This window comes from Coenobita brevimanus, chromosome 91, assembly GCF_032717465.1.
Source record: "Coenobita brevimanus isolate Jiangsu-jjx chromosome 91, ASM3271746v2, whole genome shotgun sequence".
Classification (NCBI taxonomy): Eukaryota; Metazoa; Arthropoda; class Malacostraca; order Decapoda; family Coenobitidae; genus Coenobita; species Coenobita brevimanus.
Genome location: NC_137044.1, coordinates 2,617,856 through 2,636,582, shown reverse-complemented (window position 1 = coordinate 2,636,582; position 18,727 = coordinate 2,617,856). Strand labels below are relative to the sequence as shown.

General features: G+C 40.7%; 1 protein-coding gene across 4 annotated transcripts in view; it reads right to left on the bottom strand.

Moving 5' to 3' along the window:
- Nucleotides 1-950: 950 nt before the first annotated feature.
- The window catches only part of SCaMC (Short Calcium-binding Mitochondrial Carrier), a 131,569-nt gene continuing 113,792 nt past the window's right edge, over nt 951-18,727 (bottom strand). For all 4 annotated transcript variants that reach the window (XM_080281860.1, XM_080281861.1, XM_080281862.1 and 1 more), the window contains 4 exons: nt 17,591-17,749; nt 16,150-16,419; nt 7,806-8,121; nt 951-3,950 (listed from right to left, as the gene is read on the bottom strand). In XM_080281860.1, the coding sequence (XP_080137986.1) occupies nt 3,757-3,950; nt 7,806-8,121; nt 16,150-16,419; nt 17,591-17,749 (939 nt within the window). In that variant the 3' untranslated portion in view covers nt 951-3,756. The remainder of the gene's footprint in view (nt 3,951-7,805; nt 8,122-16,149; nt 16,420-17,590; nt 17,750-18,727) is intronic.

Sequence of the window (18,727 nt, the reverse complement as noted above, 5' to 3'; positions counted from 1 at the left end):
CAGCACTAACTCGATTAGTGCATCGTAATTCTCTCTTGACTGTTTACTAAACCCAGCCTGCCCTGTTCCCAGTTGCCTGCAGTACTACCAACTATATCCAAAGTTTATCATCATTATTCCTTCCTGTCTGAGTCATTCTCTCCCCCCCCATCTCATTCCCACTTATTTTATTTCAGTTGTCTTTCTTTTCACCACCCTCTGTCACTACCAGCAGCTGGGAGATATAGGAACATTGAGGTGATGTATTCCTTACTGGTGTTAGTTTGAGTGAGGCTGGCAGTCAGGAGCTATTATTTCAGTAGGCGGAATTAAATAAACATTGTTCCCATTTGTCCTACTTGTCTATCTCTCCTTCCAGAGAAAATATTCCCATTCTCCACTGTTCACTGATTCATGATGCAGTATCAGAACCATAATGTTTCGAACTGCTGCATCATGTTTGGAGTAAAGAGTGGGAGAAAAAGACTTGCATGGCAAGAAACTCTTGAATGCTGAGGAGCAAAAAGGTTACAGGAATGCACAAGAAACAAACAAGAGTCCGATTCATTACGTAGATTAGCGCTTATGGATCATATAAGGTAGACAGGGCAGGGAGAGAGGAAAGTGGAGATGAGGAGAGCAGGGGTAAGGGGGAGGTGAGGCGAGAGGTAGGCTGGGGAGGGACATCCGGAGGGGTACGGGAGAGAGAACGGGTTGTTTCATCATTCCATAATATCAAATGTCTTCTTTTGCACATTTTAATGCTAATCAGATGTAAAGAATATTGCATTCTGGGTGATTTATAGTACTACAGTAATCCCTATACTATCCGGACGCCCACTTTCCGGACACCCCACTTACCGAACATTGTGGACCTGGACCTTCACAACCCCCCCCCCCCCCCCCCCAAAAAAAAAAAAAAAAAACTCCAAAACCAAATTTTTTCCCCTCCCGTAATTTGAAATTGCCGCACGGGGCCGAACAGCTGTTTACACCAAGGCCCCTTCACCCCTTCCTTCCTCCCCTGTCAGGGTTGCCATTTGGTATTTTTCATTACCAAATGTGGGCCAATTTGTTAATGAAAAATTCGTTTGGTAATGAATCAGAATAATGCATTGCCAAACGGATTTTTCACATGTATGAGGATACACACGATGGAGATGGTGGATTGTCTGCTCTCTCTGATTAGTAGGCTAGCCTACATAGTGTGAAAATAATCAACATGCTGTTAATTATAAGGAGAGTGATTACATGTATTTCCACTTGTATATATAATTAGTGAAGAATAAATGCTTCCTTTAAGAATTTGGTGATGAAAAGTTAAATTTGGTAATGAAAACTGAGGAGTTTGGTAATGTGGCCGAGTTCAGATCTGGCAACCCTGTCCCCAGTTACTGCCTAACCTTCGTTCAAGGAAGACGTCCATCGTAATCGATGCCGCACGTGCTCGTTTTTTATGAATAAACAGTGAATAAACCGCAATACCTTGCCACTAGACCACATGGGAATTTACAGTGTTGTGCAGTGTTAAGAAATTAGAATTTAGAGTGCAAAGGATTAAACGTGGAGTGAGTGTGGAGTGCAAAGTGGCGCCTGAAACTGGTGTGGTTCAATTAAGAAGAAAGTGCAGTGTTAAACAGTTATAATTCACAGTGCAAAGAATTAAGTGTAGCACACCACTGGATTACTGTACATGCTTCAAGAGCATTTTCACAACTACCAGAGCCTTAGAGAGTTAGCGGAGGTGGCCACAGACGTGCTGTAAGTAAAGTACCCTGTGCACTGCTAGGCCTAAGTATTTTCCATACTCACTTCTAATTCCTCATTCTCTGGTTCCTTTTCATTTATTTCATGCTTTATGTCCATTATTGGTGTGAATAGGGTCTTAAATAGGTTTAAATAAGTGCTATGCATGTCTGGTAGGGAGTTATTTAGGTGGCTTTCAAAGTTAGGCTGGGTTAGGGTCCTTAAGTACTAGTCCGGTGTATCATTAAATCATGAGGACCATGAAAACCCGAGGACGAGGGCACCAGGCACACCCCCAAAATTTTCTTCTCAGCTAATTTTCACCATTCATAAGTGTATTCATCACCATAAAACCTACATCATCGTCTTTGTCAATGTTTTTTCCAGCTGATAAGCATGAAAAAAAGGGGGAAAAATCAAATACTAGCACCTTAAGAGTTAGGAGGTACACTGTAACAAAAAACTTTTTCAAATTTAGAATATGTCTCTTGCTTTTTTCTTATTTTCTCTGCAACTACTCGTCATACAACAATGAGACTGGTCGCATTAGAAAGCTGATAAAATTCTCTATCGATATACAGTATGTCCTAACATTATAGGGTGTCCTAGAAAACTTTCGAGTTGTAACGTTGGGAATTCATTTAACTCTGTGTGAGTATATATTTTCCTCACCTTAAGGTCCTAGTATTTGATTTCCCCCCCTTTTTTCATGCTTATCAGCTAGAAAAAACATCGACAAAGACGATGATGTAGGTTTTATGGCGATGAATACACTCATGAATGGTGAAAATTAGCCGAGAAGAGAATTTTTGCAGTGTGCCTGGTGCCCTCATCCTCAGGTTTTCACGGGCCTCACGATTTAATGATACACCAGCAGTCAGAGGCCCACTTTCCGGATGGGACCACTTTCCGCACATGCCTTTGGCTCTATTACATCGGATAGTGGAGGGATTACTGTAATTCTTACAAACACATCTTTAAAGCATATACAAGCCTGTGTGACAACTAGTTCCCATACACTGTTGCCAGACAAAACGACCACATCACACGAGCAGGCATGCAGCGAATTTGTGCTGACGACTGTACCTCTCAACAACAACATACAGACATGAAAGATGAAAAAGTCTAAGGATGTTGCACTGGTTACATTCACAGTACAGTAAGACCTCACTATAACGAACTAATTGGGGCCCAAACCATTCCGAAAAATACGAAATTCCAATAAAAGTGACATCTGGACTACCCCTTGCTAATCCGGACTTTTTCCGATATATCAGACATTAGTCTGGATCACATGAATGGCTTTTAAACTGTTTTGACTACCATTATGGTACTGTACTGTGTTATAACTTCACTACATTAATCAAATGGTTTAATATATAGAATAATACTGTACTGTACACTGATAAACATGTCTTTTATTTACCTTATTGTAGTGAACATAGCTGAAGTGGTCAGGCAGTCCAGATTGCTTCTGGCTTTATCGGACTTTTTCCGATATACAGGAATTTAGTCCAGTAGCTCCTCAAGTCCGATAAAAGCGAATTACGGTCTATTGAAGTCCATTATATCAAGGTCTTACTGTACTGTAGCTTATATAATATGCTTTCATTTTATTATGCATAGTTTTCCAACATTATCACAAGCCTCCATCAGGCATGGTTATGCCACAATGCTCACTTTTGTTGATTAAGAAACAATACTGTAATTAATTTGCTTAAAATATATATATATATATATATATATATATATATATATTGAGAGAGAGAAATTATATTCCTTGTTTTCTGGTAATGCTGTGACTTGTCAATTGAAATAAAGAACGCATATAATTGCTTAAACCTTTTATTATTCCATATGATGGTGAGATGAACTCCAGTACCAGATATGTCTATGTTAGCGACCAGTACATTAAAGAAAACTGTAAAAAATATTTGTGATTTCTTCTGAAAAACCATGAAGAGGGCTACTGACAAATGGCAAAGATTATTACTGTACCTAAGTTAATGACTTTATGGTGGACAGTGAAATCTAGGTCATGGAAACTCCAAGAGCCTGGCGACACTTCTCATAAACCACATAGGAGATGCTAACTGCTGGAGCCACCTTCATGAAGTTTGGAGTAATGCCACGGTAAAGCCCCACTGCACCCTCTGTGGCTAGAATTTGCCGGAACAGACCCACCATTGTCATTGGCTGAGTCTGTACCGCACCAGGCACGATCACTGCAAGCAAAACAAATCATCATCATCATCGTCATTATCATCACATCATCATCATCGTCATCAATGGGGTGGGGTATGGTACACACATGGAAAGAGAAGGCATGATATAGGAAGACCAAACAAACAGTAACAAAAGCGGTGATGATGACGACGACAACAACAACAACCATCATCATCATCCTGACCTTTTTTCCCTACTTGAGGACAGGGTGAGGCAAGTACCAGAAACAATGAAGGAGAAACCCCAGCAAACCCAGTGAAAGAAGTCATACAATCACCTACATTTCATTCATGGCCTAAGGAAAATAAATCATCATCATCATCATAATCCTGACAATATTTTCCCACTTAAGGATGGAATAAGGTGGGATCCTGAAACAAGGAAAAAAAAAAAGTGCATGCACACACTAAAATGATAGACTCCAAAATATCAATTAAAAACCCTGTGAACCAAACCAGACAATAGATAATGGTATGCTTCCTTTGGGCACAGCCTACTGTATACAGGTTTTTATCCATCCATCATCCAATCCTACATTGCCCTGTGAGAAGCGTAGGAGCCCGGGGCTAGGCAAATTGGTCCTGACATTTAAGATGAGAGTGACCAGCTTCACTCATCTCTGAGTGGCATTATGTGAGCAATAAACCCCAACCACCCCTTGGATATAAACCTTCACCGGCTCAATCCTATTGGACCGCTGTAATTACCCAAAAACCACCAGGCGCCAAAATTTGGTTATAAAGTTACCACCCAGCGTAGTAAACGGTTTCCTGGTGTACAAGAAACCATTTGGCTTGTCAATCAGTGTAGAGTCACCCACAAGCAAAAGGAAGAGGAAAGAATGAAGGAAAGAAAGACAAAAGAGGGAGCATAAAGTCACTCGGAGGCAGAATGATGAGGAAAGAAAAACAGAAGAGGATAAAAGGAAAGAAGGATGATGGAGAGGAAAGGGCAGATGCCTCAGAGCAGCACTACATCGAGTGAGTGGATGGTGAACGCCCCCACCTACCACTATATATATATATATATATATATATATATATATATATATATATATATATATGAGGCATTAAGAATAGTACTGACGTAAACGCCATATATAAACAATGGAGAAAAACGCAGTTAAAGTTTTGCAATCTTCAGACTGTGATAACTTTATAGTGGGATATGATAGGAAGCTCGTGTTTCTTTTAAATTGAAGCTCTATTACAGGGCTTTCCATACAGTAATACATTCATATACCACAATCTGAATATTGCCACATTAACTGCGTTTTTCTCCATAGGTAGATCTTAAAAAAAAAAAAATTTACGTAAAATCACCGGATTTTTCACATACTGACCCTGCTCACATACGCTTCACCTAGATTGCGTCTCTTTTTCACCACGTTTGACTGCCACTCACTGCATTGGGGCCCTCTTTTTCTACTTAGAGGCACTCCAGGGTCATCTCACTCTCCGTTGAATCACTCATACCGCCGGCACAAACGTTCTTACGAACGCACACAGAAAAAAAGGAAAATCAATAAATTTCAGTGTGGTGGGGAGGGAGGAGGTAGGACGACTGTGGTGGTCGAGGGGAAGGGAAGAGGCGAGAACGGGGCGTCATCAGTCACGGGAGCTCGTTCCCGCCTCCCATTGGCTGCTCAGCCCCGCGTCTTCTGGCACTGGCAGATACGCTCACGGAGGTAAACTCTGAGTGCAATTTTTCTGGGTGAGCCCATAGGGTCGGTAATACCTTCATTACTATAGGGATTTCGACCGTGTTGCGAGTTGTATTCTGACTACTCGGTTGTGTGTCCAGGCACAGGAGGAATAAAGTGCTATAATAACTCAACTGCAGGAGCAAGTTCCCTCATGCCATTGGCTGCCCATGGCGCTTACGCTAGGCAGATTTGGGTGACGCGCGTAGAGCCGCAGGTACCATTCTTAGGGTAAGGGTTTTCGACCATTTTCCGGGTTGAATTCTGACTGTTTAGTTGTTGCCGCAGACAGAGGAAGGCCAGGGGAAGACAATGGTGTACATAACTGAAAATCGTCCGAGGTGGCGCTTACGTCACTACTATTCTCAACGCCTCATATATAAACATGATAAGACTCCACCTTATCAACTAAACACCCTCCCTGATCCTAACTCCTCTACAGAAGTCCAAGGTGCTAGCCTCAAACCCCTCAATTTCTTGGCCACACCCCTTGGATTCTTGACATAAGTTGAGATGTTGGCCAATGTGCTAGCTTAGATTTCACTGCATGGGTAGTCTGAAATTAGTCTGAAGCACCTTGTTCAACTTTGGCACTGCTTATAGGCACCACATTAGCGGAATTCACACAAGCAAGGTCTGCACAAGGAGAGGTACTACTGAATTCATTCACTGCAATATTATCATCATCATAATCACCATCCGGATCCCCTTTCCCACCCTAGGGCAGGGTGAGAAGCAATATCCAGACAGCCTAAGTTTGCCCAATTCAATGGGCCACACTTCCATTCACTCATCATTCAAACCCATGGAATCCTGCCTCCACCAGACAGGCCCCCCCAAAAATTCACCATGTTCTGTAGCCTCACATACTGTATACCTACTTAACAGAGTCAATGAGAACGCTGTCACTTTAAAATGGGGTGCTAAATCCCAGGTTATGTGCTTCTCAGTACAACAGTCATGCAGCCAGCTTGGCCTCTTGTCAGTCCCTTAGCCTCACCAACTTCCATACCTCTGTTCCTCACACACTCATCCACCATATCCCTCCACTGCTTCTTGGTCTATCTCGCCTTCTTCCTCCTTCAAATTCACTCAGATATACCTTTTTCACCACTCTATTGTCATCCATTCTCTCCACATGACCAAACCACCTCAGTACACTCTCTTCGATTCTCGTGTCCACGGACTTCCCCACCCCCCATCTTTCATGAATCACATTATTCCGTATCCTATCCACTCTCTGTACTCCACATACATTCCTTAGCAGTCCCATCTCCACTGCTCTTACTCGTGACTTTTCATTTTCATGCCACACAGTCTCACATCTGTATGTTAAAGTTGACACTAACACTCTTTCATGGAAGCCTCATGCAGCTGCAACACTCAAGCCTCCGTTTTTATTAAGGCCTTCATAGCACCAGTTACTTTCCTTCCTTGTGTCACTCTCCTTCCCATTTCTTTTGCACATTTTCCTCACTTTTCTACCACTGTGCCCAAGTATTTGAACTCTCCCACCAATTCTAGTCTCACTCCATTTGCTTTAACATCACACTGTGAGTCACCTTCACTCTCAATAACCATCACTTTACTGTTTTCAACATTTACTCTCAAGGCATGACACTCACAGACATCTACAAAACTCTACACTAGTCTACCAAGCTCTTGTCAGGTATTTGCAAGTAGCACTACATCATCAGCATACAACAAATTTGAGATATTCGATCTACCATTCATTAACAACACCATCCCTCTCTCCATTACTTGTGTTTTTACCTCTCTCATCACCCCACCCATATATATACTGAACAACCATGGGGATCTTGCACAACCTTGTTGCACACCCACACTGACTGTGAACCAATCACTTAAATGACCATTTACCCTTCTTTGTGCCTAACTACCATCATAAAAATTCTCGATGGCACCTAGCAATTTACCATCTACACCATACATGCGCAAAACCTTCCACAATCCTTCTTTGTCTACTCTGTCATATGCTTTTGCCAGATCCATATGTGCCATAAACACCTTACACTCCTTCGCACACACCTGCAATATACCCCATTAAATAAAGTCAGAATTCCATCACAAGGAACAGATCTATCCTGAAATATTCAAATTATATCAGTAGATAACCTGTTCTCAAACTAACCTTGAGCCTGGAGGCGGGTGCGTACGAGGGCAAGGGGGTAAGAGGCAATTTGTCCACACGTGGAAGAGAAGGCCCCACATGCAGTGATGACAAAGATGGAAGGGTTGGTGTTTTGGTTATGGTGCTGCATGTAAGTCTTCTTCAGAGTTTCATACACAGCCAGGTCTATGCCAGCATATGGGAGGATGCCCAAGAGATTAGGGACGTAACCTCGGTAAAAAGAACGCAGCCCTTCCTGACGGTAAATCTTACGTGCTGCATCAACTATGCTGCTATACTGGCCAGTTTTTCTTAGTGCTAATCTAGTTTTCAAAACCTGTGGAAAAAAAATAAATTCTTTAAGTACAGTACAGTACTAACATTCAACAATTTTCAATTACACAGTACTGCATATTCTAGTGGACACAATCAGACACTGAGTGTATTGCTGGACATAGGCAAACTAATCTGTGCACTGATGCCCAACTAACTTAAAATTAGTTCAAATTTGTGCTGGTCTTTAATACCTTCCTTGGCTGGCTTGACATGAACTCTTACATCTGTTAACAGTACTACTACATATTTCCATGTTCACATCAAGCTCTGCTGAACATAAATTTAAAAAAAAATTAACATACACCTATTAATATTACAAAAATTTTACATTTTTAAGCTAACACACTCTGTTCTACATAATCAATATTTGTCAAATTTTCATTCACTTGAGTAATTTTACTTCTTCACTTTATTACAATTAATTGATCCTTCAAGGTTAAAAAAAAGGTAGGGAGAAACTTTGAGAATGTGAAACTTGAAGCTTGAAACACAAAAATCCTCCTGTTTCTTGTGAGAAAAAGGTAAGAGGTTGCTAACTTGTAATCCAGGTGGCAAGTGATGAAGTTCATGTATTGCTTCCCCTCATAAAGAGAGGTCTCCAAATTCCCATGTTCTGCCCCTAAGCTGCCTTGTATGGCATGGAGGGAGTATAAGGTTGTATTATTGTTCCCCTTCCTACAAGGAAAGGGAAACTTTTAATCGCTGGTAACTTTATGGATACAATAGCATATAGAAACTGAATAAAACAATGGCAGAAAAACTTCTTAGACAAACATTACCAACAATTTAACTTATTTCAGTGTGACCCAAACAGTGCTAATGTGATGTTTTAGGCTTCAAACCTATGTGTCACTGAACAGGATGACATGCTGCAATGTCCATCATCAAAGTTCCTATAAAATATACTTTCTTAAAGATTTTCCTACTCAGTCTCAAAAGTCTACAAATATCTACAAGATATTATCCCTAACTCTGTTTTCTTGCTATTTCATGCTGTTCAGAACTACAGACAAGAAAAAAATAGGTAAAAGAGGATGAGGGGGATGGGTAGGATGGGAAGGTGAGATCTGTGTGTGTGCTATGCACCTAAGCTAGAGATAACCACCACCAAGACTGACCAGTGTTACATGGGAGGACAGTTGCCTTAAGAGTCTGGCATTACAGCTCGATGCATAACACAGTCATGCACTGTACTGTGTACTGTTCTCCAGCCAAACTCCATCATAACTTCCGTTGTTGTCCATGAGAGTTATGATGATGATGGTAACCCAAAGACTGTTATTCTTACTTTATTACAGTATATTACAGTTTATGACCTTACTGCAGTAAGTAGAGTATATAAAGATTTCCAAACATGTCTCTGGATGATGGATGGATGGATGGTGACTGAAAACAATAATAGTAATAGTAATAATAATAATAATAATAATAATAATAATAATTCATTTGTGGTAGGCAGCAGCACTCACGAGCCACTCACGATGTAGTGCTACTTGGGTGCTTGCCCTTTCCCCTCTACCTTCCTTTTTTTTTTCCTTCCTCTTCTGTATTTCTTTCCTTCATTCTTTCCTCTTCCTTCTGTCTATGGGTGACTCTACACTGAATGACAGGCCAAATGGATTCCTGTTCACCAGGAAACCATTTACAACACTGGGTGGCAACCACATAACCAAATTAAGGCGTTCCAGTCGGATTGAACTGGTGCATGTTTAGATCAAAGGGGTGGTTGGGGTTTATTGCTCACGTAATGCCACTCAGGGATGAGTAAGGCTGGTCATTTTCATCTTAAATGTCAGGACCAATTTGCCTAGCCCCGGGCTCCTAGGCTCCTCATGGGGCAACACTGGATTAGATGATGATGATGATGATTCATTCATTCATTATCTAATCCAGAACTGTCCCTTGACGAGCATAGAAGCCAAGGGCTAGGCAAGTTGGTCCTCTCATTTAAGATTAGTGACCAGCCTCACTCATCCCTGAGTGGAATATATGAACAATAAATCCCAACCACCCCTTGAATATACACCTACACAGGCTCAATCTGGCTGGAGTGCTTGAATTACCCACTAAACCACCAGGTGCTACAGTCTGGCTTTGCACAGTGGCAGTATCGTAACCAATGAGGTCTTGCCTAAGTGACGTATTTGCTGCTGCTATACAGCTCGAATTGGGAAAAGTTTCAATACCATCTCAGCACTTTTGCAGCACCTCGGTTTGGGTTACCTTTCCTAGAAGGGTAGTCAAGTTGTACCCCACCTGCTCGTGGTGACCTCGCAGACACCCTGTTTTTTTCTTTTTTTTCTTTCGGTTTTCTTTTTTTCTCCTATATTAGGGTGACACAAACGGGGGCGGCGCTACCCGGGTTTATCTCGGGTAGTATTGTATATACGTTTTGCTGTTGTTGTCATTTTGTTTATTTTTTGTTCTCCCTTATCATAAGTAAACAACACCAGTGCCCTCGCTGCAGTAGGTCTGTAGCAAAAAGTGCACAAGCACTGAAGTGCGCCTACTGCAGCGAGTGGACTCATATAGCTTGTGAAAATTTGGATGCAGCTGAGGCCAAGGGTGAAGCAACTGGGGTGCTGACTGATCATTTTGGCTCTGAGGACACTTTTTGCATATCAGAGCCAAAGAAAATGTTGCCTAAAATGTCCATGACAGGCCTTTCCTCTTCCTTGGATGACTCTGACATCATCCCAAATATTCTGAGAAAAAACAATAAAATTAAGATGCTCGTTGATCGAGGTTGTACCCTCAACCTTCTCTTCACAAGGGCAAGGAATGACACCAAAACTGCTGTCTTGAAGATGTCACCAGAGGTGAGATCCTCCATTGTAGAACAGGGCAATTACATCTATGTGGATCTTACTAGACGCCGCACTTTCGATGGATTCTGGGTTACACAGTGTCATCACTGTCAAGGCTTTGGTCATACACATGAGAGATGTTCTAGGAAAAGTGATGAACCTAAATGCGTCTTTTGTGCTGGAGCCCATAAATCTAAGGACTGTAGTAACAGAAATTCTCCCAAATGCAGCAACTGCTCCTCTTTAAGACATCAAGATGCTAATTCAAAGTCACAGTCAGTTGCCCATTTTGCATCAAGTAGAGAATGTCCAATTATGATTTCTCATAGGAATAGATTGATTGAAAACACCAATTTTGACCATTCAAAAAACTGACTACGTCCCTCTTGAACCAGTTAAGGATGGGTCTTTTAAATATTCGTTCTATCCGTAATAAGATAGACTATATTAATGAAACCCTAAATCATCACGAGTTTGACATTTTGTGCTTGACTGAAACCTGGTTGTATGAGTCTGATATCGATATTATTCGTAATGCTTTGCCTAAGACACATTCTATTATTAGTATTCCCAGGCCTGCTGCTGACTATCCAGGAGGAGGCGTAGCACTCATCTACTCGGCACCACTTGCAAACGTTTCTCTCACTGACTCAGACCTGACCCCATCTTCATTTGAATTTATGGAAGTACTAATAAATTTCCATCAGAATACCATTAGAATTGCAATTGTCTATTGACCAGGTCATCCGGGCAGAGATCGAGGTTTTATGGAGGTGTTTGGGCAGTTTCTTGAAGGGTTCTCTCTTAAACCTGGAGGACTTCTTGTTTGTGGTGATTTCAATTATTGGGTTGACAGTCCAGAGTCAACACCATTTCCTTCAGAATTCCTTGAGTTGATCACCCAAAACAATTTTTCCAATCATGTGAGTAATCCAACTCATGTCTCAGGACATGTCCTTGACTTGATCTTGTCCCTGTTGGTTGCAGGTGCGTATCAGATGTGGAGGTTGACTCATTTGACCCCCTCATCTCTGATCATGCTCTGATCACTCTTAGTTTTGATGTCCCGAAATCCCCTTCATATAAAAAGGTCATCAGGTTCATAAATTACAACAATGTTGACTGCCAGTTGATGTGTTTTGAAACTGATCAATGTTTAAACTCCATTGATTCTTCAAGTCTTTCTTCTGGTAAATTGGTTGATACTTACAACAACGAGCTCAGGTCAATTTTTGACCATTATTGTTCTGAGGTAGTAAAAACAATCACTGTACGTGATAATTCTCCGTGATATGGTCCAACCATTAATTCTTTGCATAGACAACGTAGAAGGGCAGAACGTGAGTGGCGCTTGCAGCGGACCGAAGTAACTCGTTTGCGTTATGCTTTTGCGAGAAGAGCAGTCGTTCACACTGTAAAAGCCCAAAAGGCTAGGTATTATCAAAATAAAGTTGATTCATGTGGTGGTGATAAAAAAAAATTGTCTGCAGTTGTGAACAATTTGGTTGGTCGGAGGAATGTAATTGTTAAACCAACTTCTGTATCTGATGCCCAATTGGCTTCTGATTTTGCTTCATTTTTTACAAGTAAGATATCTCGCATAAGAAGTGATTTAGACAGCAGTTCTCCTAGTGAAGTGTACTCAGTTGACTTCCAGCCATGGTGCACCGGGGATCATTTGCTTTCAACATTTCATCCGCTGGATGTAAACAAAGTCAAATGTTTTCATCAGAGAACTTAATAAAACATTTTGCTCACTCGATCCGTGTAACATGTCACAACTGCCTGATGTGTATGAGCACACTGCAGACTTTATCTGCAACATAATAAATAGATGCTTCTTAGAAAGTAATTTTGTGCAGTCTGAGAAATGTGCTTTGCTTAGGCCCCTAATTAAGAAACCTGGCCTTGATGTCGAGAGCTTGACAAATTATCGTCCCGTCTCTAACCTGTCTTTTCTATCCAAGATTATTGAGCGGGCCATACTCGATCAACTCTTACCACTACTGGAACACAACAGAGTTGTTCCTGTTGTTCAATCAGCATACAGAAAATACCATTCAAATGAAACTGCACTAACAAGGATTCAGAGTGAGCTGGTGGCAAACACTTGTAGTGGGATGTCCTCTCTCCTAGTTCTGTTGGATCTGTCTGCAGCTTTTGATACAGTAGATCATAAACTATTGTTGGATGATCTGTATTTTTATGGCGTTCGTGATAGTGCCCTTTTGCTCCTTAAGTCATATCTGTTGGACAGATCTCAGAGAGTGGTTGTTGATTACGCTAGCTCTGATTCTGCTCCTCTTCTATTTGGAGTCCCTCAAGGATCAGTTTTGGCTCCAATTCTATTTACTATCTACATAAGTAGTTTATCGTCTCTACTTGATGCTCATGATGTGTCCTATCATTTTTATGCTGATGACACTCAGCTCTATGTTAAGATGTCAGATATCAACGATACTAAGACAAAGTTTGAATCTCTAATGTCTGATATTAAGATTTGGATGGCTAAGAGGAAACTTAAGCTGAATGATGGTATAACTGAGATCACCATCATCAGAGGAAACAGAAGGGGTGATGACACTGACAATGCCCTAGGTTTGAACATTGGCGTGTCACAGCTGCATCCAGTCAGTCCTGTTCAAAATCTGGGTGTTTATTTTAATTCTAAGTTAAATTACAAAGAACATATTAATCAGGTTGTAAGAGGGTGTAACTTGCATATCAGAAATCTGTACTCTTTGAGAAAATTCCTGAATAGACGGTGCCTCTTAACATTGGTCCATGCAGTGGTCTTGTCTCGTGTTGATTATTGTAATTCACTGTGGGTTGGTCTTCCAAATAATATACTAACAAAAGTTCAGTCTGTGTTGAACAGGGCGGCACGGCTTATCTTTGGTCTCCCCCCGAGAACCGAAGTATCTTGCTGAATTGTTAAAACTCCCATCGACACGCCCGGGTGTGTTGTTACGCAGTGAAGATGATTCCTTGCGTCTTGACGAGCCAGGAGCCATTCACCAGTCATCTTTCTCTGATCGTTCTTTTGCATATAGAGCCCCTAGATTATATAACAGATTGCCATTGTCCATAAGGCAACTCTCTACTGTTGAATCCTTTAAGAGACAGCTGAAAGCCTTTCTTTCAAAATGCTATGACCTGGAGAGAGGTACTATGACAGATGATTATAGGGTTTAATTATTGCCACTTTCATGTATATATGATGTAGCTTGTATTATATACAAGAAATGTCACAATTCTTGTAATTGTAAAAATAATGTATGTGTGTCGAGCGCTAGTGAATTCCCAAAAGGAAGAGGGCGTGTAAAATCAACCATGGCTTCCTGTACACCAGGAAACCCTTTACTACATGGAGTGGTAACCATATAACCAAACTATGGCACCTGGTGTTTAGTGGGTAATTAAGGCACTCCAATCAGACTGAGCCTGTGTAGGTTTATATCCAGGGGATGGTTGGGGTTTATTGCTTAAGTGATGCCACTCAGGGATGAACGAGGCTGGTCATTCTCATCTTAAATTTCAGGATCCACTTGCCTAGCCCCAGGCTCCTACGCTCTTCATGGGGTAATGTAGGATTGGATGATGATGGATGGATGGATGGATGGATGATAATAATAATAATAGTAATAATCATCATCAGCATCATAATTAGTTATCTATTTACTTATTGTGTAGCCACAATATGGAAGCTTTGCCATAACTACTTATGGTACTGATTGTCTTTGCAGTTGTGCAAATGCTGCTTTTGTGTTCACTGCCTAAAAACTTCTCTTGTGTAATATCAACGAGATCTGAAGACAAACGTGTGGAAGAAATAAATGAATCATTGGTAAATTTTACATTTGTCTCAATAACTAGCTAACTGTGTGCTTAACTGTAACCATATTCAGCTCAGATAATGAGAGGGACCATGGCTATATTGCTGTAGTTACAGCTTTTGTGATTTTCTCTAAAATGTGTTGCAAAGAAAACACTGTGCAGATCTGAATTTGGTACTTTCCACTAGGCTAAATGGCAAAATATTCACCCAAAATTCTTAGCAAACCTTTTTATCATAAGATTTTCAACCAAACAGCTGTATCTCAATTAGTTTCTGAGATATTTTAATGTCAAATATGCAGTTTTTGCACCAAAAATAAGTACAGTATATGACCTTCAAAAATAGGTCAAGGTCATTTATATTTGGCACAAGTGTATTTGGGTTACCCAAGGGTACCTTCCTGTATAATATCATCAAGATCTACAAAAAAGAAGTGCAAAGAAAAATAATAATAATAATACTATGAAAACATTAAGTTTTGCCATATAATAATCCAACCATCCATCCATCATCGAATCCTATGCCGCCCCATGAGAAGCATAGGAGCCTGGGGCTAGGCAAGTTGGCCTCACTCATCTCTGAGTGGCATTACGTGAGCAATAAACCCCAACCACCCCTTGGATATAAACCTACACAGGTTCAATCTCATTGGGGAGCATTAGTTACCCACAAAACCACCCGGTGCCATAATTTTGTTATATGGTAACCGCCCAGCATAGTAAATGGTTTCCTGGTGTACAGGAAACCGTTTGGCATGTCACTCAGTGTAGAGTCACCCACAGACAGAAGGAACAGGAAAGAGTGAAGGAAAGAAAGACAGAAGAGGGCGTGTAAAGTCAACCATAGGCAGAAGGAATTTGAAAGAATGAAGGAAAGAAAGACAGACGAGGAAGGAAGTATAATAACAATAATAATGGCTAATCTCTGTTACATGTTTCAGTTCTTCTAATGAATTCACTAGTACCCAACACCTTGAAACAGCAAAATGACTAAGTAATATTGTGACAAAAAGGTGGCATCTATTAAACCCTGTAATCCTCTAATACAGCATCAATGAGATCAATGTTGTTTGGAAAAGAAACATCTTAATTTGCTTCTTAAATGACTCCAAAGTAGAGTACTTTATAGATATGGGCAACTTATCAAATATCAAATATTCTGGCTGCTGCTCCCAAGCTAAATAAAATAGCCTGAAGGTGGCAAGAATAAACTAAAAAGTACTTCACTGGATTCATGGTGTTGAACAGCTGACTGAGATCACCACACAAAGAAGGGCTAACAAGCAAATACTGTATCCTATTATGACAATGAATAAAGAATGTCAGTGAACCAAACTTACTTTTATAAAGATTTTTCTTAATGATGCAAACCTTTAACAACTCACCTCTAAGGGATAGATGGCTGTCTGTGAGAAACCTCCAGCAAATGATCCCGCAACGAATCGCTCATATATTGTAAGTTCTCTCTCTTTGCTTCCTCCAAACTGCAGCACCATTCTCTTGGCCTGTTCATATGCTGCAAACTTCAATGCAGACTCTGGTGCTATCTTAACTACATTGACACCATTGCCACGCCATAGTGATCGTACCCCACCCTCGCGCAGCATGTACTGAAAACATGTTGTCCACCCTTTGAACTGCTTCCCCCCATGTACCTGCATAAAGACAAGTACCGTACTGTTAACAACTGTACCACAAAAGTCAGTTCAAACTCAGCAGTCAATTAAGGTTTTGTCACACATCTGAAAATTTTCAAGAAGGAACTTGCTCCACAAAATCCCAGTCAATAAATCAATAGCCAATCTTTACAAATGTGGATAAAGTAATAATCTTTATTATTGTAACAAACATTATACCCAATATTTGGTCAATAAATATCATCATTACCATTGCAAAATGGCAAAAGCCTGTAAGACCCAGTCCTTATTGCTGTCAAACAAAGTAATAATGTCTTTACTATTGTCAATAAAGAACATGCAGTTTTAATGTTACCCATATAGTTAATCCAGTTTGTACTCCTGTCAATACAGTAATATCCACACTTTACTACAGCCAAAAGAATACTATCCAATCTTCTACTGTCACCAGAATGAAATCGTGGCTTTAATACTGTCAATAAAGTAACATCACGTCTTTACCTTAAAGAAATATCCAGTCTCTTACTATCATCAGTAGAGTAACATTGTCTTTATCATGGTAGGTAAAGTAATGACCAGTCGTTACTACTGTCAACAAAACATTGTCTTTCCTATCTACCTACCTATAGCCAGACTGTAAATAAAACACTGTTTTTCCCATCTATCTAGCTATAGCCAGATTCCTTAATCCCTTAGGGGGTAGCCACAAACAAATCACCGCTATGCCGCCCTGTCCCCTGCCAATTCACTGCCCTCTCCCAGCTCACACACCCCTCTTTCATATACCTCTCCACTCCATCCCTCCATCTCATCCAAGGTCTCCCCCTCCCTCTCCCTCCTTTCTTACTGCCAATAAAATAATATTCAGTCTGTACTATTGTCAGAGTAATATCCAGTAATTACTACTGTCAATATAATGATCTGTAGTTTTACTGGTATTTACTACTGCTACATCAACATCCACACCCACTAAATTCTTACCCTGTTCCTATGATATGGTACTATAAACTCTTCTTCTTACACATTTACCAGACAAATGATTCTCTCTTACTGCTGCTCCAGCTTTACAGGGATTGGAGTTAGTGGTTCAATTTTGTAACTACAGCTATGTCTAATACAGAAATGCTCACAGGCACATCTGCTACTGTTGGCACAGAATTTTCAAAGACCACAAATTTGCCAGTCTCACCTGCAGGAAGACCTTCAAACGGTCCAAAGGTGCAGTGCAAGTGCGAGAGACCATACCAGCAACACCTCCAGCTACCAAGTGCCTCCACCACTTCCCTGATAACCATTCCTCAAGTGAGAAGTCATCTGGTACTGACAAATCTTCACCAACATCAAGATTCTGTAAAGCAAGGAAGTCATTAGCTAATGCTGCCCTTGTAAATGGTAGAAAAATTAAAATATTCTTAGTGGTGAGAAATATGTGCCTAAGCATGTTAATAACAAACACTTATTGATGTAATGTACAGATAAAAACAAAAGCAAGACTTTACATGGTATGTTCTCAAGTGTAATCCTTTCCACCATTTACTGTCCATTAATAGAGCAGCTCATCTTTCCCTCGACCCATATCATTCATATTTCCATCTTTTCCAATTATCCACCTCACTCCCTCTCATCCTTGTCTTGAATAGTACCATCACATCATACCTTTCATCCTTAAAAATCTTCACTGATTCCCTCCTCAAATATTCTTCATTCACACATTTCCATTGCTCGTTCATAACAGTCTGCCAAGGTTTGCTAGAACTAAAGTCATGAGACCCATATCATGAGGGAGTTTGAGTTGGGTGATCCCTGGTCCATACCATCCTTTCCATTTTTATCTACTCAGCAAAGAGGGAATAGAGGTAAAATATTCCTTCATCCCTATTCCTGGGAATAAGGTATTGATTAACCATCTAATGTAATAAATAGAGCCGCACTTTTGCGAAGCCCAGGCTTGAGCCTGTCTTGAGCCAAATGCCGGTTCCAGTTATGTGGTGCACAGACTGAAGCTGGACTTGTGCTGCAGTTTACTCAGCCTCGAGCAAAGTTGTGTCATCCCTAGAGCAGGCTTGAGGTAGCTCAAGGCCAGGTATGACTTATCATACGTAAACAATGATAAGAACCAAAGAGTGGAGTTAAGATGCAAAGAACAATTATTCTGACTGTCCAAAACTGCAAATTTATCCATCTAAAGGTATCTATCCATGTACAGTATAGTCAGATGCCTATGTCCCATAAAGGGATGGCCATGAACAAATCACCTTGTTGCCCTGTCCCTGCCATTATGTCACCCTTTCTCCAACTCACACCTCCCTCTCTCACATACACCTCT